A 27,009-nucleotide genomic window follows, 5' to 3' on the forward strand; every position below is an offset into this window, starting at 1 on the left:
ACCTCAAGAACTCAAAGACTGTCGCACTGGATTTTTACACTTTTTCAAGTATTTACTTATCTAACTGTATTTTGTAATACTGCATGTGCATGCCGAAGAAAACGAACACAAAAAATATATGATCTGAATTTATGAATGTGTTGTTTGTGATGTTTTATCTGTAAAAACAGGCACAGGGCAGGCAGGCTGCTGATACTATAGGAATTACTTGCAAAAACCACTTCCTCTGAAAATGTATTCATTTTCATCATGCGATTTCACCACCTTTTTAAGAGTCACACAAGTTCATGGTATGTTCTACCACAAAGGGCTTCTCCTTAAAGGGACAGTTAAACACCCCAAACCCCCCCAAACATTTTTTTAATAAAACTAATTTTTTTTACTTAACCCTCATGTCTTTCCAAACCCATATGATTTTCTTTTTTTCTGTGAAACACAAAGGAGATGTTTTGAATATTTTCAGTCTAATAACCAAATGCAACAGGTCATGTTTGAATATGCCGATGTGTAATTAAGATTTTTGTTTTTTTTGTTCCCCAAACAAATTCATATGCCTTCAGAACACAGCTCAAAAGTCTTCGGCTACTTTTATGTTGTTGTTTTTTCTATGGGGGGAAAAAAGGCACGTGAACATTCTTCAAAACATCACATTTTGTGTTCCACATGAGAAAATTAGTCATAACGAATTGGAACAACTTAAAAAAAGTGAGTATATGACAATTTATATTGATTTATACATTTTTTGGTGAATTATCCCTTTAAAAGAGAATGCTCGAAACTGATTGGCTGAAGCGCTGATAGAACACATTCTTCAGTTTTTCCACTGTGAAAGCCAAATTTGTGTGGCTTTTTCTTGGACCTGTTCTATACTTAGCGCCATGTGCTCACATCTAGTGAATGGACTGCCATAAAAACCAACAGATGCTGACAATAAAATAACCAGCTTCTGACCGCCGTAGTAGAGGCTATAAAAACAAACGCCTGACGGATACTACATAAGCACTTCGAAATGATCCAAATCAGAGGACCAGGTCATCTCAAGGACCAATGTAGTCAGCCCAAACTGTGCTTTTTTCTTTTTTATTCACACATTCTGTCCCATTGTCTGTTCTTTTGACATTCCTGATTTTACAAGTATTGTTTGATGTTGAGGAGGGGCGTCTGACGCCCTGTGCACATGATGGAGGTCTACTGTGTAAAGAGAAAAAGGGAAAACTCAGGATGTCATCATCTTTGCATGCCACTGCTAGTAGGAAAAAAAGATGCAGCAGTTGAGTTGTAAAGCCATAAAGGAAAAGAGGTGTGCTTGGGTGATCCATGCCATTTACCAAAATTATTGTTTTGACCAGTAAGCAATGTCTAGACTATATTCAATAACTGTGTATTATCCATTATTGCACATTGACTATATGTATATTGAAGCTGTTCATTGAAGAAGGTACTTGATGTCTCTATGCCAATGTGATTTATAAAGTCATTGATGGGGGAGAGATTTTATTGTAGATGCAATAGCTATGAATGTAGCTATGAATAAACAGATGGTTTATTTATATGCTTATAAAAGAAAATGATGTTATCCAGATGAGGGACACCCTTGAAATTGGTGGGTTTTCAAAAAATGAATTCAACTTGATTTGTACCATATTATTCATATAACTTTGTGACATCAATACTAACGAACTGAGGATTACAGTTGAAATTGTTACTAACGTTCAAAAATCAAGAAACCCAAAGATTATCTCTCAAATTTGACATGATATAACACAGTTAATAGCAAGTAAACTGTATAAATGTCACTTAAATTTAAAATTTTACGAGTTTTTTCATTCCACTGCACTACTTTTCCATTGTTTTTTTAACGTAAACATGTGCAAGACTGTCTTTAACCATTTGCTTATGCTCTGACACAGCATTTTAAATACGCAGTGCTCAAGTTAAAATAAGTTAAACTTAAACCCACACACACAAAAATAATAATTAAAGTGTTAAGGGTCGGTTCACACTAAACAAATTTTTGCTGTTAAAAGCGCAAGACAAAAAAACGCAAGGTCTAAAAAAAAAATATTTTCTTTTATTGAATTCATTTTAACTTGAGTGCCACTATTTTAGAATGCTGTGTCATGCCAGAGATGCTGCAAAAGATGCAAACACAACGGTTAAAGACATCAGTCTAGCGTGTTTATTGAAAAACAATGCAAAAGTAGGCTAGCACTGTGGAGTCGAAAAAAACTAGTTCTGTGTGAACGGCCCCATACAGTTCAAATGTGAATCCGATGTGAAATCCGAGCAGGGAAATGTTCGTCTTTACACTTTAAACAGCGAAATTACAGATTGCATGGATTCCTATTGAGATTACTGCATTTCACCAGAGAAATTTCGCCATACATATACAGCACCTTTAAATTCCATAAAACAATAAACGGGTTGTTGCGTTTAAGAACAGCGCAGCGGAAATACGTGAGACGTTTTAAAAACGTGGTGGAAAGGTCAAAAGGCGTAAGTGTAGCAAATATTTAAATGGAAAAACAATTAAAAATCATCGTCCTTCATCTTTTAAAAGCGTTATTCTATTGGCTCACGTTGCGTCTCGTGTTTTAGACCGCAAAACCGCGTCCTGTGTGAACGACCCTATTGTCTGACTTTTTAGATTGTGAAAACGTTGTTGATGATTTAGATGATACAAATGAGCGGCTCATCTCAACATTAATAATTACTGTCACTAGTGACAATAACACTTGGTCTGGGTTTAATGCAGACGTCATATTCCAGGTCAAGCGAGAGTCGCAGTGACGTTTCGCGCCGCAGCTTGTGCAGGCTCACGTGCGTAATCCCAGCGGGGGTTTGACATCACGGGCTCCTCTTTAACACACTCCCTCAAGCTTTTCATCTCTGTAAACCATCATAATGCAGTGCAGAACGAATTGAGGCGCAGTTTTCAAAGGTTCAGAGGCTTTTCTTAATGATGACGATTGCTGCTGAAGGCTGTTAGGCAACAATTAATGCTAACGGAACGGGAGAAAAATGTAGCCCAGTTGTTAAACGGTGTCAAGTTTCAGCAGAAACGAGGGCCTTAATTAGAGAATATTTTTAAGGCTTCATGCCACTATTTTGTCATTGTGAGTGTCTAATCTGTGTTCACTCGATACAATTATGCAATTTAATGCTTTAGTGCACAGGTTCGCGCAGCAACACCTGACATATAACTCGTAATAGACGGAAATAAATTATATTTTACTCCGCTCGCATTTACGCGCACTAGTCTCGTCTGTGGATATAGGACCATAGTGGAACTGATGATATTTCATTATCTGGAGTTGATAAAATATCGCAATACATTAACTGAAAGCACTTGCTATATGTACAATGTCTTACAATGTTTATCTTAATGCATCGTTTTGTTTCTTTTCCTTTCCCCAAAGTTGAATAGATTTTCATCTCCCTCCCCTTGAGGGAGAAAACACTTGGTGACTGTTATTAGTATCTATCTCACTTGCTGGCTGTACTCGTTTTTACTCTGAGCTGTGTGTAAATAGAAACTGCCATTGTAATTGTGCTACGGTGACAATGTTCTGGTGCTCGTCAGTGCCGCTGTTGTTGTTTTCTTTGGTGTAAAAGACCCTTCGAAGGTGCCTGTGTTCATAAGCTCCTGGTTATTGGTCATGAAAAAAAGGAAATTCCTTTTTTCCCGGCAGCTGTTTACTATACGATGTCTGCTGGTGTGTATTTATTAATCTAAATATAGCATGGCCTAATGTGCTTATTTCAGAAACTGGGCTTGATTATAATAGGTTGCAGACTGAATTGTTAATTAGCAGCCTTCGGTCAAAACAAGATTCAGTAAGGGCTAGTGCACACGAGCTTTCAAGTTTTTTGAGGGTTTGCAGACCCCATGGTACTGGTAGACGACTAATTAAAATAGCCTCTAGGATATTATGAATGAAATATAACCATTTCGAAATACTGTTAGAGATTTTATAGCCAATAGATTTCTTCCTTGTAAAAATGCTAAAATATGTCGATTTATTGTATAGGCTATGCTTATAGACTACAAAGACACGAGCTGTGTGAGCTCAGTTGCATTCATGTGACTGTAGGCCAGTGATGGGCTTGAAAATAGTATGAAAATAAAACATTTTAGAGACTTTTTACAGTGTATAGGCCAATTCAAAGATAAAATGACAAAAATGTGAATTGTCATTTAGTTGTCAATTATAAATGTGACTCATTTATAAACACAAAATCCTCACAGCCGTAAAAAGTATTACATTAACCCATTTAAAAATGCAAGATGTATAATCTTTTGACATATTAAAGTCACCTTGAGAAAGTAAACATTATGGTGCCATCTAGTGTTCTGTAGCAAGTAGTACAGCTGCGTTGAGTTGCTGCAACATTTCAAAGAATGAATGCTGGACAAAGACAGTGTGATGTGCTTTATTATGCATCGGACATACAAAGGAACAAATGCTTATATTAAAGTAGTTCTAGTCTTTCAGGGTGCTAATTATAAATGAACATCAGCATTTTCAAATACAACTGCTACCCAAAACAAAAGCCATTAGCGACATTCAGTGAAAAGCAACAATCATATTCGAAAAGACGATGTGAGGAAAGAGGAAACACACAACACCTGAACTACAATATGACATCAGTGGGGGAGTGGGGGGGGGGTGGGGGGTACATTAAAACATTTTTGGTCGCACTGGAGATTTCCCTCCATAGTAAGTCGCAACACAAAACACACAAACATTGTTTTAAACCGATTACTGTTGACTTTTTCATATTAGTATTTTATATAGGATATCACTATCAGATCTAAACTGACAGATCAAAAACTTAAACCTCTGTAAACGTCTGTATTCCTATATATATATATATATATATATATATATATATATATATATATATATATATATATATATCTTGCAACAGCATAGCAGCAAGCATAAAACATTTGCTTCTGTATATCAAAGCAAAATGCAAGAAATATAAAAGTACACTCAAATTAAGAGCCAAGAATGATATTAATGTGTCTGCTTTGAACGCAACAAGCAGTTAAGTACCACATGCAGAAGCCCCTGCACCTTACTATAACTATAATAAATGTAATTACATACATTTGACTAAATATCTACAAACTCAAACGATATCAATAAAAAATATACCTTTATTTAACCTATAACATCAACTTAATTTGTAGTTTAAGAATTTGACAGCAGGCATTACAGTGTAAGCGGATCCATTAACAATACAAGAATCTGTGCTTGGAAATATGTAGTTGCGCTGGATCTAAAGCTAATCATTTTATATCAACACTGATTTTTGGCTAGTTTAAAACAACAGGGAAGAGGTGTCGTATAGTCTAGGAGGCTATGATGTCTATCCCTCTCATAGTATGTCCTGTCATCTAAAAAAAAAAAAAAAAAAAAACTACAGCAGTGGTCCAATCACAAACCCATCAGAAACACCCTCAAAGTGAGATTAAAGGGATAGTTTAACTAAAAAGGAAAATTCTGTCATCATTTACTCACCTTCAAGTTGTTCCAAACCTATATGAATTTCGGTTTTCTGCTGAACACAAAATTAGATATTTTGAAGAATGTCAGAAACCAAACAGTTGATGGACCCCATTGACTTCCATAGTATTTTTATTTTATTTTCATACTATGGAATCAGTGTTTGGTTACCCATGTTCTTCAAAATATCTTTGGTGTTCAGTAGAAAGGTATGGACCAACTTAAAGGGGGAGTAGATGATTTTCATTTCTGGGTGAACTATCTCTTTAAATTACCTCATCTTTAGCAACAAAAGGCACTGGGGTCTCAGTGGTGCGACTATCCTAACGCTACGCAGGTATGCTCATTTTATGACACCAACTCTAACACTAAAATCTAAAGTAAAGAAAAATATGAATGAAATATTGTAACGTCACTACAGTTTGATCATATTTTGTATTAAAGTAATACACATACTTACTAATACTTACTATCTTTTAGTTTATGTACACACTTTGAGACATAACTCATGTTCTGCATTTTTGGCATTTGTTTTAAAATGGAAAAATAACTATACACACAGACAACAGAATTTGGTCAATTTGGTTGGTGATTTTTAAGTAGTTGGATGTGTTACAGAAAATGTACACAAATAAGGAAAATCAAATTCAATTCTATATTTCATTTTTTTTTTATAATGACTTCAGGATATTTTCTTCAAAGGGGACCTTTGAAGGACAGCCTGAAGATACATCTCACACTCCGACACATCTGCTCCAGTGTAGGACTACCACGTCCCGTCTGGAGATGAACCAGACTCCAGTAGACAAAAAAATGGCCACAAAGTAAAGCTCACTGTAACTATGCTGTGAAGTAGAAGGAGAACAGGAGGTAAAAAGAGGAGCGTGAGGCTGGATCCTCAGTGCGGTTGTTGATCTGGCAGAAACGTTCCCTCTGGCTGTTTAACTACGGGCTCTCCGTCAGGTGTGGAGTCGGAAACCTCTTCGATATCGCCTGTCGATGGTGTCGGGCTCATCTTAGTCTGCAAAGTCAGAAATGAGACTGGGATTTTCCACATTTTCAACTCGAATACACAGTGTTGATGTTATCCTTCACCTTTAAGGTTTCCACTTTCTCCTCAAATGATTTGAAGGTGGGTGTGTTCCTGCAAGAGACGTGATAATAATGTCAGACAGACTGAATCTTTAAAATTAACATGGAAAAAAGTATATCAGCCTTTAATCCACTATGGCTGTGCCCCAAAACTTAAAGAGCTGCATATGTAGGCAACAGTGTTATGTATCAGACGCAATCCTGAGGTCTTTCCAAACAGTAGGAGACAAAATTATGCTTTATAATATTCATTCTGGCCTCAATCTGAGATAACAGCACAACTTTCTATAGATAAGTCCATTATGCCAAGCACTTGACATAACCACTGAGATTTTAGGTTAATATTTCAACAATTTAACAACAAATATGCATGTTCACGGTTCTGGTTGTTGGTTAATGGTCACATGACATCCAGGAAAACAGCTCAAATATTTCCTCTTTTTTTTTTATTGAGTGTTTATTTTGATTGTTTTTGTTTTTAAATTATTAATTTACAGTATGGGGCTGCACAATTAATAAATAATATTGCTTTTATATAATTTTTTAAAAACTAATTATAAAACATGGATGGATAAATATGAAGACTGAATATATTTGTAAGAATACAATTGTACTATAAAATAAAAAGGGATATTTGTAATGCAAAATAATTTTATTTTACACTAGTTACAATACTAATGTCTTTAAATTCTTTACTTTACTCTGAACCTTTGAGCTTATATTTTGGAAAACTGAAGGGAGACCTTTAAATCTGGGTTTAGTTGACAACAGGTTTAGAAATGCTTCTTGTTACAAAGTTGGTTAAATTTATGTCCACAAAAATGTTCAAAATTATGCAAATGTGAAAAAAGTCAAGTGAAAAAAAAGAAAGCTTGTTAACAACATGTAGATATGGAGTTTGTGTGGATTAGAATTTTTGTTCAGCCTACAAAATATGAAATAAATCAACATTAAATATTTTAGATGTATTCATTTTCAAATGTGAACAGAAAGAGACCACAATGTGAAACGTAAGACACAAAACTTGCAACGCCATGTAGGAAATCGGTTGCCAGGTCAATATAATGCAACAGTCGGTTTCTAGATTTTTACTGATAACAAAGACAGCCTTACTGTGAACTACGAGGTTGTTAATCGATATTATTTGCTTCCGTTGAAGCCGTTAGCCCGCATTATTTAAACTTAGTTTTAAAATGATCTTGTTTATCAGCTAAATTAATGGTGAAAAACTACATTACCCATGATGCTGTACAGAAAAATTTAATTAGCACTGCTTAAAAAGTGTTGCACTCTATTATACAATGAAATGTCATTATAAAACAATATCTGACCACAGAAGGCCACAACTGACCAATCAGAATCAGGTATTCCTGTGAAATACAGAGGACTATGTGGGTCAGCCAGAACTGTTCCTTACCTCATCACTGGCATGCTAGCCGAGTGCTGTATGGAGCGTATACTATCCGTCAGCAGCAAAGAAGAGCAAATAGGAGTTAGCTAAAGCTGTGAGTATTAGACGCATTACAAGAGGGGACAAAGTCATGCACCTACACATGTCTATGAGTTTATAATCAGCATGAAAAAACACCTCAGCCCTTCATGCCGCGTGAAATTGAGTAAGAGTATAAGGCTTTAATCCATGAGGGGTTTAAGACTTTATTACCGCTATCATTGACTCGGATTCACACCACAGCTGGGACGCCCAGTTTTGAAGAACAGGGTGTGTGAGAGTATTAGCAGGGAATAAACTGGGTTTAAACATGTCTGCATCACTGTCAGGGGATGATTTGTTTAGCAGAGCGATAGATTCGTGTGGGATATGAGCACATACACTATGAAGAATGCTGAGAAACAATGAGAGATGATGCTGCCTTTTAGGCAGAAAGCAGGAGAAAAATCAGAAAACAAGTCTTTGCATAAGACTGATGGGAAATCATCTTATTGACTTCTAGTCATTCATTCTTTGATGACAAGATCATTTTGAAAAGCATAGTTCCTTTTTTTTGTTTTTTTTTGTTACAGGAATAGTTCACCTAAACGTGAAAATTGTCATTATTTACTCCAAACTTGACTGTTTTTCTTTTGCTGAACACAAAAAAAAATATTTTGAAAAATTATCTTATGGACTTGGTGAATTTCATTGTATGGACAAAACCAGTTCTTCAAAATGTATCCTTTTGTGTTCAGCGGAAGACAAAAACAGTAATATGGGACGATGTAAAAGGGTTCACTCAGAAATTTAAATTCTGTCATTTAGGCAAGGCAAGTTTATTTTATATAGCACATTTTCATACACTACGGTAATTTACACGTCATTCCAAACCAATTACACTTTTGTTCATCTTCGAAACATAAATTAAGATATTTTTAAGAAATCTGAAAGATTTCTGTCGCTCCATTAAACTAATATTTTGACGCCACAAAAAAGTTCATAAAGAGATGATGAACAGAGTGGTTTAGTCCAAATTTTCTGAAGAGACACGCTCACTTTATATGATGAACAGAGTGAATTTAGGCTTTTATTCACATATAAACATTCATTAACGCACACATCAGTTATGATAAACGGAAGCTCAAGCATGTGCGAGAACCAATGAGGTCCATACTTGTTCATAATGTTACGAAGCACATTTGAGCTTCCCTTAGAACCAATCAGATTTGTTTTTACGCATCGTGCAAGTACGTTTGAGCTTCTGTTTATGTCCGCTGATCCGTTTATATGTGAATAAAAGCCTAAATTCAATCTGTTCATCATATAAAGCAATCAAGCCTCTTCAGAAATTTGGAATAAACCACTCGATTCATAGATTCGGTTTACGATCTTTTTAAGAACTTTTTTTTAACTTAAAATATCTTAATTTGTGTTTCGAAGATGAACCAAAGTCTCACGGGTTTGGAACGACATGAGGGTGAGTATTTGATGACATTTTTTTTTTTAGGTGAACTAACCCTTTAAAGTGAAGGTTTGAGAAGAAAAAGAATGCATGCAATGTTGAAACATGCAGGGGAAGAAATGGGAGACTAACACTACCTCCAAGTGCATGCCACACTATGAAACCATTCATCACTACGGAGAGGTGTAGCAGCCAAAATAACCGGCTTTTGTTTGAAGCCACTGTAAACAGTCTTACCCAAAAGAATTGGAAAATGACTGTAATCTGTAAATGGCAGAGGTGTCATTAGCAAAAACAGTTAACCATGTTGCCAGCGTTGCAGCAAGAGTGTCGTAAGATGGTGAAATCGAGCGTATGTCAACTCCTTTGGCTTCAGTGTATGATGTGGGTGTCTATGGTTAATGGTTTTATTCTACCTCAATTTTGGTAATTCCACTGTGTGTGGGTGCAAAATTCAGTCCTTTGCCATTTTGTCCAGTAGTGTTATGCTAAAGGCACATGTATGTATAAGTGGTTATCACAATGGCTACGTTCACACAGATGAAGCAGACTGAATACTGTCTGTAAAATCCGATAATTGTATTCAAGTCTCAAATAATGCCTGTAAAAGACACACTGACAGATAAATAAAGCACATATTAAAATGTTCAATTGAGTCCTTAAAGAGAATGGAAGCTCAGTACGTGTATGAGTATTGATCAATGTTTATATTTAAATTAAAGTATCAAGGTTTTGGTTACATGGACTTTCAATAGATATTATTGGGGGACCTATCCCTTAAAAGATTTAATGTTGTGAAATGTTTGAAAACTCCTACAACTTGTCCTCCACCCAGCATTAAACAGGAGTCTTGTCTCATTCTCTGACCACATAACCTCCCAAATTGCACTTGTGACTCCTTCAAGTAGTCACATTCACCTTCACTTTTTCTCATAAAAGAACTCCAAACAGGAGTGATAAACATTATCTGATTCGGTGTGAACGTAACCAAAGTGGTTTAGATCAGACATTATTAGTAGTTATTAGTGAGTATTCATTCATTTGTTACTAGGTCAAAAGGGTACAAGGGATAGTTAAATCAAAGGATGAGAACTCGGACAAGGACTTCAATTTCCGTTCTCACCTTACGTCCTCCAGCTTTCTGGTAATGGCTGAGCCCACGCTGGAGAACGCTGTCGTTGCCTTCTGACCCACTTGGGATAGGGTTTCTGAGGTCACCTTATACCTGTCCAGCACAGATGGGGGGGCAGATGTGTAGAGAAAATGTTACCAACAGCACAACATAACCGTAAAACACCAGATCATGTCATTCTAACAAGCTGGAGCGAGCTAGTAAAGTCAATGTTCACAACTGTACTTCTTTAACGTAATTCAGTCAAATAGCAAGTGCGAATGCACAGCAGAAGCATTGACAGATGGAGCCGCTCCGCAGCAGCAGTACGAGAGGCGGCGGGCGGCACGCAGATGCCTGAGGCGAGTGAGGGCACGTACGCAGTGGAGGTGGTGACTTCCTGCCAGCCTTTGCTCAGGTTCTGTTTAAACTCGTTGAGTGGAGTGATGCCTAGCTTCCGCTTGATCTCCGCCACCTGCTTCTCCTTGGCTGCCAGCACCTGAGAAAGAGTCTGGATCTCATCTTCCACCTGTAGGGAAACAGGAGAGCAGAACTCATCTGACATGGAAAATATGGTTAAAATAAAAATGTGGTAAGACTCCAAAAGATTCAAATCACTGATATAGCTTTATCTATGAGAGAATGGTCCAGCTACAAGATGTAACATACAGCATATGTCAGAATAGTGAAGAGAGTGGGCATTGCACAATGAGTTTAGCCTTGAGAATCAACCACATCTCAGAATCTCAGGCAGTGAATGGCTGCAGAGATGTGGATGAGACAGGCTGGAATCTGAAATATAACTAGACTGAATGATGTCGACCTTAGCTAGTTCACTGCAGAGATCCGCTTGCTCTTTCTCAGTTAGGGCAGTGCAGGGTGAACAGGGAACTGCATCCACTGCATCTTCGCCTACTTCTGGGATGAAGTCTGGCCTCTGGGTCCCTACAAAAACAAAGACATGCGCTATGAAATATTTTAAAATCGTTGGCCTTAGAAAAGGCTGGAGTGGCGAGACACTTTATGTCACACTGTAAATACTTTAGAAAAAAAGTTACAATTACGAAAAAAAAAGTTGCAGTTACAAGAAAGTCACACAGTCTGTGAGATAAAATTACAATTACAACAGAAGTCCCAATTACGAGAAATAAAATCACACCGAGATATAGGCTAGCTCTAATTACATCACAATTACAAAAAAAAGTCATACTGTGATATTTAGTTACAATAATGAGAAAAAGTCACTTACTAGAAATAAAACCACACTATGAGATTTAAAATTACAACTATGAGAAAAGTCGCATTTACAGGAAATACATTTACACACTGAGATATAGTTCTAATTATGTTGCAATTACGAGAAAGTCATAATGTGATATTTAGTTACAATAATGAGAAAGTCACATTACAGGAAATAAAAATAAAAACCCTGAGATATGTGAACATTACAATAGTCACATTGTGAGATATTAAGTTACAAACAATTACAAGAAATAAAGTCACATTATATTTATAATTTTTTTCATTTATATTTTTAATTACTATAAAGTTGCAATCACCTTTTTACTTTTGTATTCTGATGCAGGAAGGGGCTTTCTTACGGTAAAACAATTAAAAGTTCCGGAAACAAATTCAACTGATTCTTTGTGATATGAATTTTAGTGTCAAGTAAGTTTTAGTTCACTTCAAGTTTTAACTGTCTGAGTGTCCTGAAGTCCTGTTAGCTCAGTGGTGAGTGGTAGGAAGACATCAGGCCAGGAGGCGAAAGAAAAACATAAAGGAAGATGAGGAGGGCAGAGAGAAGTCATGTGCCAAAGAACTTTAAAACTTTATAAGGTGCTTGTCACATGATGGACACCCACCCAAGGGCTCACGCATGTCTGGAAAGATGTACTTTGATGCCTCCACTGACAGCCCATGCAATGGAAATATAAAATAAATAATAAAACTCCTGGATGACACTATTCAGTGGGCTGATAACTAGGAAGAAAAGCCAAAAATTCAACACTATCAATCAAACTGACAAAAATATGACAGCCCTGAATGAATAGATTTGTACTACACTGCATAGTACACTGTAATGTTATCAGCTGAGGTTCTTGTTCTCATTTAGTCAAATCAGTGTTTTCGTGCTTTACATAATTATTGGATTAACAACAAAGTTACCTGATAAGACCATTCACTTTGTTAAACACTGATCCCAGAGCTTTAAAATAATCAGTCTTTTCTGTTAGCTGGCCAATAAAAAAACCATACAAACATAAAACATTTAAATAATAATAAAAATCAAAGCTTGCTCATGTCCATTTGATGGACCTAATTTTATGCCTAAAGGTCAAATCAGAGATTCAGGTCTCAGCTTGCGGCTGGGAGGTTTAAAACGTGTTTTGAGGAAGAAACTCGCTGCATTTAAAGTTGCATCACATGAGGAAGGTGTGCAACTCATTTGTAAGCAGCTTGTTTGGTATTTCTGGAAAAACTGGTAGGCTGACCTCCCAGTTTAACTTAACACAAAGGTAATTAGAAACAGAAGTGAGGAGCTTGCTTCACAACAAATTCCACACAAAACAATTGACACATATATACAGTATATATATATATATATATATATATATATATATATATATATATATATATATATATATATATATATATATATATATATATATATACATACACAATATATTTATATATACACATATACCAAACACACACACATATATTATATATATATGTGTGTGTGTGTGTGTGTGTGTGTGTGTGTGTGTGGTATGTTTAAAGTCTCTTGACAATAGAGCCCTGCATTTCAGCCCGAGCCCGACGGGCCCCGACTTCTTTACGCCCCTAGGGCCGGGCTTCGGGCCAATTTTCACGTCATAGTTCACACGCGGGCCGGGCCTCGGGCCTGTTTTAGGCTTATCCTTCTTTTTATAGCCTATTTTTGACATGTATTAAAATTAAATATGAGAAGTTGACGATGGAAAAACAAACATAGAAAGACGTTTTAAACCTATCACACTGACATATGACTGACACATGACAGTCTGCTCGCGCTCGCGCACACACACACACACACACACACACGCACGCACACAGGTTTCACGGCGGCGCGACCCAAGATTTGCGCGACCGGCTCGCTGTTTTTAGTGTCCCCGCCAGCAGCAGAAGTATAGCGAGCGTGACTTCAGCGCAGCTGGAATAGTTCAAGAAAAAAGTACGACTGGATTAAAACCTTCCACTGTGGATGCTGTGATTTTTCTTCACAATGCTCTGTGAGACTGTTCTCTTAGCCATGTTAGGGGGCTGTTGGTTTTCGTTTGAAAACGACTTTATTTTCATCAGTCTGTTGGAAACTATTGGAAATAAGAATGGCCATGTTCTGTAGTGAAGACTTGATTTTTGAGGTAAGATAATGTGCATGTTTGTTTTTAATTTAATGCCATTTATTTGATTTGTTTAGATGTAGGCTATAGCTCATTTCGTTTGCGAGCGCTGTTGCCACTGTGAGCAGCAGAGCAGTTTGCCTCAGCTTTTAAAAAATGATAATAAACGTTTAAACTATAACGTTAACTGTCTATGTGTGATATGCTTAAGGTGTTTTATGGATTTTATTGTAGCCAGAAAAGTGTTGATTTGAGAGGCTAAATGGATCAAACATGTTTAACTCGCTGTCGGCTGCTTGGTCGTCAATAAAAAAACAAAAAGAAACCGAACATTTGTCTAAATTAACTTAATAAAGAAATGAAAAGAAACATAACTAACAAAACGGAACTATTTTAATGGCTGCAAATAGTTAGTTTGCCCTAGACCAGGCTACATGTAGCCTATATTTATAAAAAAAAAAAAAAAAAACGGGCTCGGGTCGGACTCGGGCTGATCATTATGATGAGCTGTCGGACACGGGCCGGGCTAGGGCCTGAGCGTCTCGGGCCAGGGCCGGGCTAGGGCCTAGATTTGAGGCCCGTGCAGGGCTCTACTTGACAAGACTTTTGCGACTTGATGGGAGTAGGAAAGTATTCTTAACCATACTTTGATAAGTCAAATAATACAATACGATTATTAACAGAAAGTTATTGAAATGCACTGAACAATGATTATGAACTGGTTACTTTCTTACTAATAACAGGATGAATTAAATACAGATCATACAAGTTTTGGCGGTGGGATCAAACAAATGGGAGGGTGAACGTTCCTAAATTAGTAGCAGTAATTTTCAGTTTGAATAAATTAAAGTCTTTTTCCACCTTCCATGTTCACTTTCACAACGTCTATTAAATACACCATTATCTCTCAAAACACAATTCTTTGTAAACTACATCTGCTGACTGTTATAGTACGCTCCGAGTTACACACTAGCGCACTGACACTGGTGTGTCACGTTCATTCATCATGGGAAAGGAATATTGACAGTGTCATCCAAGTTCAACGGTCGATTTGAAACAGTTGAGTGGTTTACAGGAGGACTCACATGACATCACTTGCACAGTAATTATGACTCTAACCAATGGCTGAACTTCATACTGAACTTGAGCGGGGATGAGCACTGCATGGTTCATCTATAGAGTTGTTTTGCAGCATAAACCGGTTTAATGCAAACACCATATGTGGCTCATTCCTCCAAAGGAATTCTGTGCAAAACACCCAGAGACAAATTATACACACTTTCACACACTCTTTTCATGCAAGATCATATCAATTTAACGTTCTAGATCTCAACTTCTATTATCTTTATGGAATCTGTTTTTTAATGTTAGAAATAACTTTTGTAAAGCCGTGAAATTGCCTCATTACCTTGAAGAGGTGGGAAAAAACTAGATTAAAAAAAAAATCACTGAAAACATTAAAAATAAAGTAATTCAATTATTTCCAACCCCTAAGACCAGCTGCAATAAAAGCGTTTCAGATTTGTCCAGAAATCCCTGATTTCTTCACCAGCTTTACCGTCACAATTGCCGTTTAATACATTTGTGGTTCAACATTAACATCTGTCCTCAAGTTAAATCGATTTCTCGACATGTGGATTTCCAGATACGAAATAACAAGATTACGAAAGGCTGCCATCTCACGAATCACCATATAAAAGAAGTATTTCCAACCCTGATGTGCCATGATGGTTCACAGGCTTGATCAATGACATCGGTATAATGAGATTGAGGGCCCTGTGTAAACACACTTGTAATTTGTTAACCAAGCTCACTGCTCTTCCATTTAGTGATTAACATCTTAACTGCATTATAGGAACACTGCTGGCCACAGAATAATTTATAGATACAGTTTTACTGTACCGACCAGTTAAGCGTTTGTCAGTTGAGTATGTGCCAGTCCTGTTAATTCAATCAATGTTTGTTAAAGGGACCTGCGCTGCGGTTCTGTTTGGGTTTGGTGTAATATAATAACATACAGAGACATTCTAGCTGTAACATAATTTATTAGTCCACAATAGCGTTTTTTTTTTTTGTATCCGTATATGAATATTATTGTACATTTAAATTGTTAATGCTAGTTTCTATTTAGAATTTATATTTAGATTACCTTTGCCCTAATTGAACAATCACTAGTAAATCGTTAAATACACTAATAATTAAAAACTGTTAAGTGTAATGTTAAATGTAATCTTTAACAAATCCAATAAAGAATATCTATTTTTCACACTGTACATTATAATGTTGTGATGCATAAATTAAATTCACTTGATTTTAAACTATTTATTTTAGTTTTTAGTGTTGAAGCAAAATATTGACTATTGATAAATATTGATAAATGCTATTTGACAAAATATTGGCCAATTATCTGTTATCTGCCATAATATATATAAAAAAATAAAGATTTTGAATATCTGTGCATTACTAGAAAACATTCTGTATTTTCAAAACTAAAGTTCAAATATAACATTTATTGAAACTAACCTGCAAAATCAAATCTGCACATGAATGTCCACATTTACACATCAGTGATGCCTAATGAGTGATCATAAACTTGACACACCCAGTCTCGGAGGTAATAAGGAGAAAGCAAGATAGAGACCATTCATCTTAAAGGGTTAGTTCACCCAAAAAGCTAAATTCTATCATTAATACTCACCCTCATGTCGTTCCAATTAGGATATTTTTGATGAAATCCGAGAGCTTCAAATCAAACATTTGATGGGTGGCCCCCATAGACAGAAATGCAATTACCACTTTGAAGGCCCAGAAAGATAGTAAAGACATTGTTAAAATAGTCCATGTGACTACAGTGGTTCAACCTTAATGTTACGAAGCGAGGAGAATATTTTTGTGCGCAAAAAAACAATGACTATATTAAAAAATAACAACTTTATTCAACTATTTCTTCTCTTCTGTGTCAGTCTCTGACGCCATTCACGTGAGCACAACGACGTATGCGTGTGATGCTGACGCAGGAGCCAGCCGATAACTGAGCCGGCGTTCTGGCGTAGAACCAGGAAGCGCTGCACTACGTTCACAACGTGAACAGCGTCAGAGGCTGACATGGAAGAGAAGACATTTTTTAATAAAATCACACACAAAAAAATATTCTTGTCGCTTCATAACCACTGAACCACTGTAGTAATATGGACTATTTTTACTATGTCTTTACTACCTTTCTGGGTCTTGAAAGTGGTAATTGCGTTTCTGTCTATGGGGGATCAGAAAGCTTAAAAAATATCTTCATTTGTGTTCGGAAGATGCACGAAGGTCTTACGGGTTTGGAATGACATTATGGTGAGTAATAAATGACAGAATTTTCATTTTTGGATGAAGAATCCCTTTAAGCACCAGAAAAACTGACTATTATGTGCAAATTCGCCAAACTCATGTGCCGTTCCTGGATGTGTGTAGCACCTACAGCTCTGCATATCCTCCAGGACCCCAATGATAAAAAGGAGGAACTGGTTTTACTTTGAACAAGATCCCTGATTTATTCAGTCTGATATTTCCTTATCTGAAGGGGATGTAAATGGCATATCAAAATTCTAATTTCAAACACACACACACGTTTTTATTTATTATTCTAACAGTCAAAGAGATATAAAAGAGCATGAAAAAATAAAAATGACTACCGGTAGAATGTGTTTTAGGCACAAACAAATTACAACCACTATAAGTGGATCTCAGGGAAGAAACAATAAATAATAAAGTGAATGGCTAGTAGAGATGGCACTTCCTCAGACTGCACTATCCAGGTGTTTGGGAGTTATTCTGCAACCCGACGGCCCACATGAACAGCATCTGCTTCTGATGGCTGAGCTTCTCCAAAACATCAGCAATTGACAGGAAGAGGGCTCTTACGTACTTTTAATAACATTCTTTGTCTCCGTCTCCGTAACACTGCTTGTCTCTCACTGTTACACTGACAAAAACCAGTCCACACCTAAACACACACACACACATCCACTCAGCACCTGAACAAACACAGTTACCTCTGATAGATGGTACGGGTGAGCCAGGGGGAGTGAAACTCTCTTTGGGTGACAGGTAGAAGTAGCTAGTGTTCACTCCCTGCTCAAAGTTGAACGGAGACTTGTACTCCTCGACAGGTTCCTCCATGCTGCCCATGAACAGGAAGCTCCCTGGACACTAAGTGATTGCATGTGACTGAGCGTGTTAGGATCACTGTGTCGATTGTCCTATTTGCTAGCTACGGTTGCGAGTACAAGTGTGTGTTGCGGATCCTGCAGCGCTAGCAGGGAAGCTGCAGGCTCACATGATGTCCAGCACAAGACGACGACGGCAGCACGTTAATAAGTTACCTCTCCAGAGCGATCTATTCCCGTCACGAGCCGACACTCCCAGCTGTAATCTTAACTGTCCTTATAGGGATTGTTGACAATCCTGTAAAAGTGCCAGATTCTCAAGGTCTGAAAAAAGCAATCGCCATCGTCTTCGGCTTTCTCGTGCTCAGCCCCCTCCATTTATCCACATCCACAGGAATATCCATTTGTCCCCTGGTCACATGACACTGGGGCAAGTCCACGAAAGGAAGCTGTAATCTGTGGTGGCCCAGATTACAGCCCTAATCCATCACAAAGGGCCTCCGCACTGCTTCAGAGACACCAGCTGCACAAACCATTACACACTGAAATGGATTCAGCCAAGCGCAGTGGATTCAACCTTTATGGTTTGATCCATAAAGGCCAACACACACTCGTGAGTCTTCGGCACCATTATACTGCAAACAAATTCCATCCATGCTGTGGAATGCAGATTTTATAGGTTTTATTAAACTGTGGATGATCATTATTAATATTATCAAAACATAACCGCAAAGGCATGCATGTATATATACGTGTATGTGTGTGTGTCTTTGTGTAATGTCAGAGAAAGGCTTCTTGAACAAGAAATGAAGGATGGAACTTGATTTTGTCCATTGGGAAATGATAGGATCATTGGCTCTTGTCGTTTACTAACTGCTGCAATCTCATGTGAGCGACAGATTGTTGGAGAGGATAGATTATTGTCCCGTACTTGCACTGGTGCAGACAACATCAGAGATGTCATTGTGAGGGAAAAAGGAAATTTATGTTTTTGATTAAAGATGACAAGGTCACATGAATTAAAAAAAAATATATAATATATATAATAAATTAATTTAAAATAATCGCTAAAATATTCCATTAAAAAAAGAATTGTCCATTCTAATTTCATGTTTACTTTTTTTTTATGGTTTACTTGAAATATTTTACTTAAATATTATATATATATATATAAAATGTATGCAACATTTTTTATTGTTGTCATAAATATGGTAATATTTATTGGCATCGCCAGAATTTCACTATCAGCACATGCCTACAAAGAGTGTAAACACTTTCTACATGGCCCTGTTTGTTTAAACAGCTTGATATAGCAACACCTGCTCAACCAATAATCCCACTCTGGGACAGGACTAAATCTAATGCTGATTCTGCTACTGAAGTTGAACTCAGATGTGGTTAAATGAACTCACAAAATCACAATACAAAAATAGTAAATAAAAAGCATGCTCAAATCATCGCAATATATTGCCAACAAAATCATTGGAATTCTATTTGGTGCCACTAGTGGTGCGGAAACACCTGACAAGCACAACACTGTTCATTGCCAGTCCAGTTTTCATTTCCCCTGGTTTTAAAATACACACACGCTATGTATGACACACCCTCTATACAGCACTGTCCCTGAGGAGCTGGAATTACACACATGCAAGACTGCAGTTGCTGTCTACGTGAAACAGGTCTGCTCTCCCCAGTAGACATCAGCAAGAACGGTCAAATACACAAAGAAGAGTCACAGCGACTCTATACAAGAGCCAAGCAGTGACAGACACACATGTGCACATGTCAACTAACACCCTAATTCACCTCGCACATCTAGGACGGCAGAACCTTGACGCCTCCGCACTGCTGTGTGCAGGTTAGTGCCCGGATATTTGCCTTTCACCAAAGTCCTTGTTGGCTTCCACCCAGACTAAATTGCACAACAAAAGCCTGCAGATGTTCAAATAGAGACTTGAATGCAATCTGCAACCATCGAAAAAATGTAATTTATGTTCCTTTGCATGCCAAATCATTTTCACACGAACCTAATATAATACATTTTCATTAACACTTCAGCACATGTTGGCAAGTTAGGACAAAGCCTTTTTTCATGTGCTTTACAGGGGCCTGGTGCATTGTGGGAGAGTTTCAGATCATGTGACAAGCCCCTACCTTCATGTTAGGAGGACCTGTCTATGACAATGTAAAACAAACAGCGGAAATAGAACAGAGATATTCAATTAAAGAAGGTGCTTAACTTCCTATTTTAAAAAAACGGACGAGAAGTATTGTTTAAAAGAGGAAATAAGCAATAATCACACATTTGTTTAGACTAAACTCTTTGTTAAACAACACAAATTATTTCACTAGATACATGCCAACTTCTGCCTCTGGCCCAGTAACATGTCCATGACCCCACATGGAGTGGCAGTGATCTTTACAACGCCAATAATAGGATGGACATGGAATCCCATGACTTCATATAGAGCTGGAAAAGCCTTCCAATGGGCTCGTGCCACTTCAACATCAGGAACTCTTCTGAACTGGCTCTCGTGTGACTCGCATTTAAACTCAGAGCGCACAAGAACATAAACACCCCAGTAAAGAAACAAAGAGGACATTTGAAGCACCTAATAAACCACAGCTTCTAATCAATTACTGGGTTATTCCAAGCACATTGCATCCCGTGATTGGGACAAACGAGAATCATGGGACAGACAGAGTGCGACTCTAGCAGCCTGGACAGACATATACGCAGGGGAATAAGAGGCGGGAAATGGAAAAGGTTTAGCAGCCTATATGGTGGAAGAAAAGGGCAACTTTATTCCTTCAAAGGGTGTAAGAATTGTCAAAAGCATGACTAATGGGACTATAGAGGACATTTTAGTTTAACACGTTACTGACATGGTATGTGAAAGGCATTATTTTCTACAAACGCTACTGAAAACACACAATCTTAAGGTTGGCTGTTCAAAATTGTCTGTGTTCACATGACTGAAAGAGGATCAGTTCAGAGGGTTGAGGGTCACAGCGAGGCCTTAACTTTCTCCCCTCAGTGCAATGTTAGTCCACACCTTTTTTAGGCCAAAACTCTCAGTCATGTGAAAAATACAATAAATAAGACAAATTACACATTTAAAATAAGGGACAAAACGGTATAATGTCATGAAAAAAAAAGATCTTGCTGATTTAATAATCTAAACCATCTGTTGGAAACGGTGAGAAAGCGGTTCTACTGCTACGATCAAACTATAAGTGAAAAGTGATTAAAGGGACCTGTGAGCCATTCACACAAGATATTGCATAATCGGATAACAGTCTATCAGTGAAATAAATGTGTGTTGTTTCAGTAAAGAATTGTATAAGTGTTTTTTAAATATTACAACCAAAACACAACACTTTTACAAATATATTATATTGGTTTGGCTGTCTTAAAGAGTAAGAGCCAATATTCAGGTCCACAGACACTCAGAAAAACATAAGCCACTGTTGCGCCGTGCACAGTGCGCGCACACAAAATCTATATTATGTCATGATTTGCTCACCCTCATGTGGTTCAAAATCCCCAAAAACTGACTTTCTTATGTGAAACGCAACAGAAGGATGTTCTTTCTGTTGTTCTCCATACAGGGAAAGAGGCTAGGGGCTGTTAAGTACAGTACAAAAGTACAATTTAGGCAATTTACAATTAAAGTATCATTAAATTACAATAAACATATTATAACAGCTTTGTGTGAGGAACAGATCAAAAAGTTAAATCTTTATTTTTGGTTGTTTTCTAAATGTGTGGTCTATTTTTTATATGGTGGTCTGTCTTTCTCCAACAAAGCTATCATATGAAGGCTCCAAAGGACTTGGAATACAGTGCACAAGTCATATGGAGACATCTAAAGGCCTGTTCACACCAAGGACAATAAGTATAAAGATAACGATAAAGATAAAGATATAGTTTTAAAAATCGTTCTCAATATTAAAGAATAGCAGAGTTCACACCACAGCTATAACAATAGCGGCACAGAGAAACAATATTGTTGGAATGACTTTTAAAAACAATTTTATCCAGCTGATGAACGATTAAAAACACTGACAGCCAATCAGAATCCATCCTGCTGTAATGAGCTCGAGCATTTAAAGTGACAGACAAGTACGTGCGTAGAATAAACAGAACTATGTTTTCCGCTGGTGTGGACGCTAGTTATCTTTAGTTATCGTTCTTGGTGTGAACGGGCCTTTTTCATTTTTAGAGCTCAACAATCAACAGCATTAGTCCCCAATCCCCATTTTGGAAAAGAGCATCCAGAACATTCTGTAATATTAAGTTTAGTGTGTGTTTGACAAAAGAAAGCTTTTTTTTAAAGAATATAGTGTATTCCAGCCTTCATTGATGGCAGAATTCATGAACTAGGCCTAGTCCTTTAAATCACAGTATTATTCCCATGATGAATGAAGGCTGAATTTTCAGCATTATTACTCCAACCTTCAGTCACATGATCCTTCAGAATTGAAATCATTCTAATATACTGATTTGGTGCTCAAGAAACATTTCTTATTATCAATGTTGAAAACAGTTTTTTATTTTTGTGGAAACTGAAACATTTTTTTTCAGTTATTCTTTGATGAGTCCAAAGAGCAGCATTTATTTGAAGAAGAAAAAAAATCTAAACAATGTAAATATAAAAGTCTCAACTGTTACTTTCGATCAATTGAAGAACAAAAAAAAAAAAAATCTTACTTTGAACAGAAGTGTAATGCATGTACACGGACAGACCAAGACAGAGAAAAGAATTACAAATATGTAGCTATAAGCCTTAGAGAACGAGAAAAGTATTTGGAGAAATATCTGAAATATCTTCTTTAAAATTAAAAAAAGAAAAAAGAAAAAAAAAAGCTTCCTATCTGTCTTACTTCAACTTCGCATGAAAACACGGAAATGACCCGACTCAAGCCATCACGAATCTAACATTCTGCTTTGAGTTCTGATGTTTTCAGTGAACTGACATCAAACAGATGGAGAAGTAACAGCGTATAACATGTAGACTGGACAGAGTGAAAAACTGCAGCACACCAACAAACACCAGAAGTGTACATTTCCACCAATGAGATCAAAAGAATTCTCTGCTAGCTTTTGGCAATCAAGTGAACTTTCAACCTTGAGTTGCTTGAATAGTCCACCGAACGGATTCAGGCAAAATCTGCAACTCATAACAGAACAAATGCAACAACACTGGCTATAGAAGATTTGATTGCAGCTTCCTCATTCCTCCCTGTAGTTCGCTTAGTCTTTCATCTTTTTTATTTTCCTATGTTGCCATGACAGCAAAAGGAGAACAGTGCGCAGATCTACTAACTAGCAACTGGTGACTGCAGAGGCAAACTATGAATTAAAAACATATTCATATTAGATCAGATGTCCTAATCCACAGGATTACCCATAGCTTGGGTGAAAGGTCTTCCATTGATGACTCACTCACTGATGCAACAATGCTAAATCACTCTGCAAATCATAGACACATTTACTAACTTGAGTTCTTGGCGCTTGATAGGATTCATAAGATGACATGGATCTAGAGTAATCTCATAAGGTCAGTATACCTAGGGTAAACAAACAAACATCTCAGGCTTTGTCAAGCACTTTGCTTGTCAGATTGCACAACGGCCCATGGGCACCAGCTGCAAAAAAGACATGGGCACACAGAAAAAAGGAATGAGCAGATGGCTGCCCTGCGTGAGAGAGATGAGGGGAGGGGAACAGAAGATCCAGACAGGAAGGCTCTGGCTCCCGGGGAGGCTGCTCACCGACACACTGCAGCCCAGGAGGGATCAGAGAGAACAGGCCGAGTGGGGCGGAGACCGGGTGACCGGGATGAAGACAAGATGGTCAGGAGGTCAGAAAGGACTATGAAAACAAAGCATGTGACCTTTAGTGACGTCCATTTTTCTAAAACGTAAACGTCTTGAATCTGTTTTTTTTTTTTTTTTGCCAAAATTAATAGACTTGTGGTCATCCTCATATGAACAAGATTTGAGAAACATTTGGGTTTGCATTATATGCCCTGAGAAGCTCGGAAAGGCTCAAGCATCTCCACGACCCTACAGAGGAAAGGCTGTGCTGAGATTATATAGCTATTATATATTTTCAGAGTTATATATATTTACAGTAAGGCAGCAAAAATGTTGCATTCATAATAATAAGTATTAATGCTGATCAAAAACAGAATCATAAATAGTAAAATTGGAAAAACAGTCTTTCTCCAAAATTGTATGTGCATGCTCGCATTTATAGACTATATTTGTTTATTTGTTGTCAGTAAAATATTACATCAAAACAGTCAGAGGACATTCCGTCCGACATCTAGTCTAGGACAGGACTACACACTAAATAACAAAGACTAGACTAAACTAGTCTAAATCAATGCCTGCCAGAAGATTACCTCAACACCAGGCATCTGAACACAATTTGAGAACACTGAGTCGGAAAAATAGCACACAGCAGAAAAACAATTTCATCTTCTTAGCCAACTATTAACACAATGATGCAGTGGCCGAACAGAAACCCAAGTTAGCCAGATCACATCAGAAGGAACAGATCACCACATTGCCAAAAAACTTACTTTATAATGATCAGGTATGATGCACACACACAGTATGATCCTGCTGATGATCTGACCTTAACCATCATAACATACGTTCTCATTTCTAGGTCCATAATCTGCATATGAATAACATCACATAAAGGGAATAAGAAACATGGGATAATAAAGAAGAGAAAGAAAGCTATCAAAATAGTGATACCTTAAACTGTATTCTATGCTTTATATACTTCCCTGGTCATATTGTTATACCTTACAATATACTAACTCAATTAACGGAATTGGCAGGATAGAAGATTGGAAATAATACAGAGATGAAAAGAGAAGGTTCATCAGTAGCTGCATATTTACAGCAGGTGTTTAAAGCTAACATATGTTTCAATGATGCTGCAAGCAAGTTAAGCCCACGCAAGTTAAATAGTCGCAAACATCCTTATTTACAAAAATAAATCAAGTTTTGCAGTTGCATAGTGGGAGAATAGTTCTGGTAGTTCCATAATAAGTTTTAACAGTATTTATAAACAGTTAATTATTAGAAACGAACCATTGAAAATGTGCACAAATGCTATAACCCGAGTAAAAACCCGGTAAATATATATCATAACTGACTGTCACGTTACCAATATTCATAATAATTAAACAACCACTGCTATTCCATTACCAGCTGTTGGCTGTGCTAACAAACAAGCTAGCTAACTTCTGAAAGTTGAGTTTTGTTGCATTTCTAATCTGTGGCGACATGTCATGTCACGTTCTCAGAAGAATTCATCTACCTTGATCGGCTTCCTCCATCCTGTCTTTGCGGATTCTTTGTGTTGTGAATTGTTCTGATCCTTGCGGTCCCGCTTTCCCACTCCAATCTTGCAAATTTGAGCTCAAAGCTGCCACTGCATTCTAGGCTGCTGCTGCGCGAGGTGGGGTGGGGTCGTGTGACGTCATGACGCACAGCAAAGCACGTAGAGATGTAAACAGACCGAGACGGGCACGAGGTCCCACCTGGCGCGCACACTGACGACTTGATACGATAATTTATTCTAAATTTGTTATTATGTTAATTACATGAACTTAAATAAACGACATATGACCTATATGTGAAATAACCATTTTATATTTCATATTTATGGCAATTCACTATAAAATATTGGCTAATTTAGAAATTACTTTTCCTCCATGCAGGTTAAAAGAAATATTGGTCTGTAGACATAAATAATAAATAATGTGATCTACGTATAATTACAATAATAACTAGAATTTATTACAAATCATTTTAAATAAAAAATGTGCATAGTAAAATAAATATAGCCTACCCAGCATGTCAATTGCTATTGGATTTTTTTTAATGTAGTCTTTTCTTTTTATGAAAAAGAGAAGAGAAGAAAAGAAAATAACAGTTTAAATTAACGAGGGAACCATTCGGTTTTTTTCACCAGGCCATAACTAATATTAATTTGATATCTTTCAGTTAGTGAATAACACGCATTTTCCCTTTCTAATTTCGATGTGATAGCGATAGTTATCAGCAGAGGAGATAAGTCCTTTATGTTCACAGGGTGGGCTCTTACCTATTTTACCTAGGAAAATACTTTCCCGATGAAACTATTTTGCCTTTAATCCAGAGGAAACAGTACGAAGCGGTTATTGCTCGTTTATAAATCGTCAATAATGTTGGTACTGTAGGAAATTACGCCACCCACTGGGTGACAGGATTTAATAGCCTAATCCTACAGTATATCTTTTTTTACTATATGTTTGTTTGTTTGTTTGTGGATGTTTTTTGAACCCCCACATCATAATGCCTATATAAAGTACGTCTACAACTAATGTATATCGCTTTAAAGCTGTATATACATACTACATGCATGCATCATTATATTGTAAGAACATCTCCGTTTCTATCTATTTTGTCAAAATAATATAGTAGTTTTTACTCAAATATATGGGTTTCAACTCGATGTCCTTCACGCTTATAGGCTATAAATGTAAAGTGATTGAAAAAGTGCAATTAACTTCGCTAGATGTATAGGCTACCTTGAGTCACTTTGATTTAGGCTACTTAAAAGGCACATTTTACTTAATGTAGCAATTAATGTAAGGAGCAGCGTAATTAAACTTGACGCTTTTTATTTAGCCTAGTCTATTTTTTTTCATTTACCGAATAGTTATAATAATACAACATATTTGTGTTAACGTGTGTAACACCAAATTAAAAGATCATTCGATAAAACACAGTGACCGTAAATCAATTAAACTATTTTCCTTTAAATCAAGCTCACTAAGATGTATAGCCTAT

At 37.0% G+C, this 27,009-nt stretch overlaps 1 protein-coding gene across 8 annotated transcripts; it reads right to left on the reverse strand.

The window, feature by feature from the left end:
- Nucleotides 1-5,150: 5,150 nt before the first annotated feature.
- Nucleotides 5,151-25,654, reverse strand: tpd52 (tumor protein D52). Of its 8 annotated transcripts, none has more exons than XM_079590474.1 (8): nt 25,493-25,654; nt 11,437-11,558; nt 10,994-11,142; nt 10,626-10,727; nt 9,740-9,766; nt 8,026-8,067; nt 6,612-6,660; nt 6,090-6,537 (listed from the first exon to the last, which is right to left on the reverse strand). In XM_079590474.1, the coding sequence occupies exons 1-8, from the start codon at nt 25,509-25,511 to the stop codon at nt 6,415-6,417; spliced, it is 633 nt and encodes a 210-aa protein (XP_079446600.1). In that variant the 5' UTR covers nt 25,512-25,654; the 3' UTR covers nt 6,090-6,414. The 8 variants fall into 8 exon arrangements, with proteins under 8 accessions (XP_079446601.1, XP_079446596.1, XP_079446600.1 ...); XM_079590468.1 differs by lacking the exon at nt 25,493-25,654 and adding an exon at nt 18,034-18,656 and having other exon boundaries at nt 6,091-6,537; XM_079590469.1 differs by lacking the exon at nt 25,493-25,654 and adding an exon at nt 18,034-18,656 and having other exon boundaries at nt 6,270-6,531.
- Nucleotides 25,655-27,009: the final 1,355 nt, after the last annotated feature.

The sequence above is a fragment of the Phoxinus phoxinus genome, assembly GCF_949152265.1.
Source record: "Phoxinus phoxinus genome assembly, chromosome: 19".
Classification (NCBI taxonomy): Eukaryota; Metazoa; Chordata; class Actinopteri; order Cypriniformes; family Leuciscidae; genus Phoxinus; species Phoxinus phoxinus.

What these genes read in the sequence shown, in the direction of transcription:
- tpd52 (XM_079590468.1), bottom strand. Translation starts at nt 18,169, where the DNA reads ATGGGCAGCATGGAGGAACCTGTCGAGGAGTACAAGTCTCCGTTCAAC. An exon ending in TCTGCAGTGAACTAGCTAAG is followed by an intron (nt 11,143 to 11,436) that starts GTCGACATCATT and finishes GTTTCCCTACAG; the next exon opens with GTGGAAGATGAGATCCAGAC. An exon ending in GCTAGCATGCCAGTGATGAG is followed by an intron (nt 6,661 to 8,025) that starts GTAAGGAACAGT and finishes CGTCTCTTGCAG; the next exon opens with GAACACACCCACCTTCAAAT.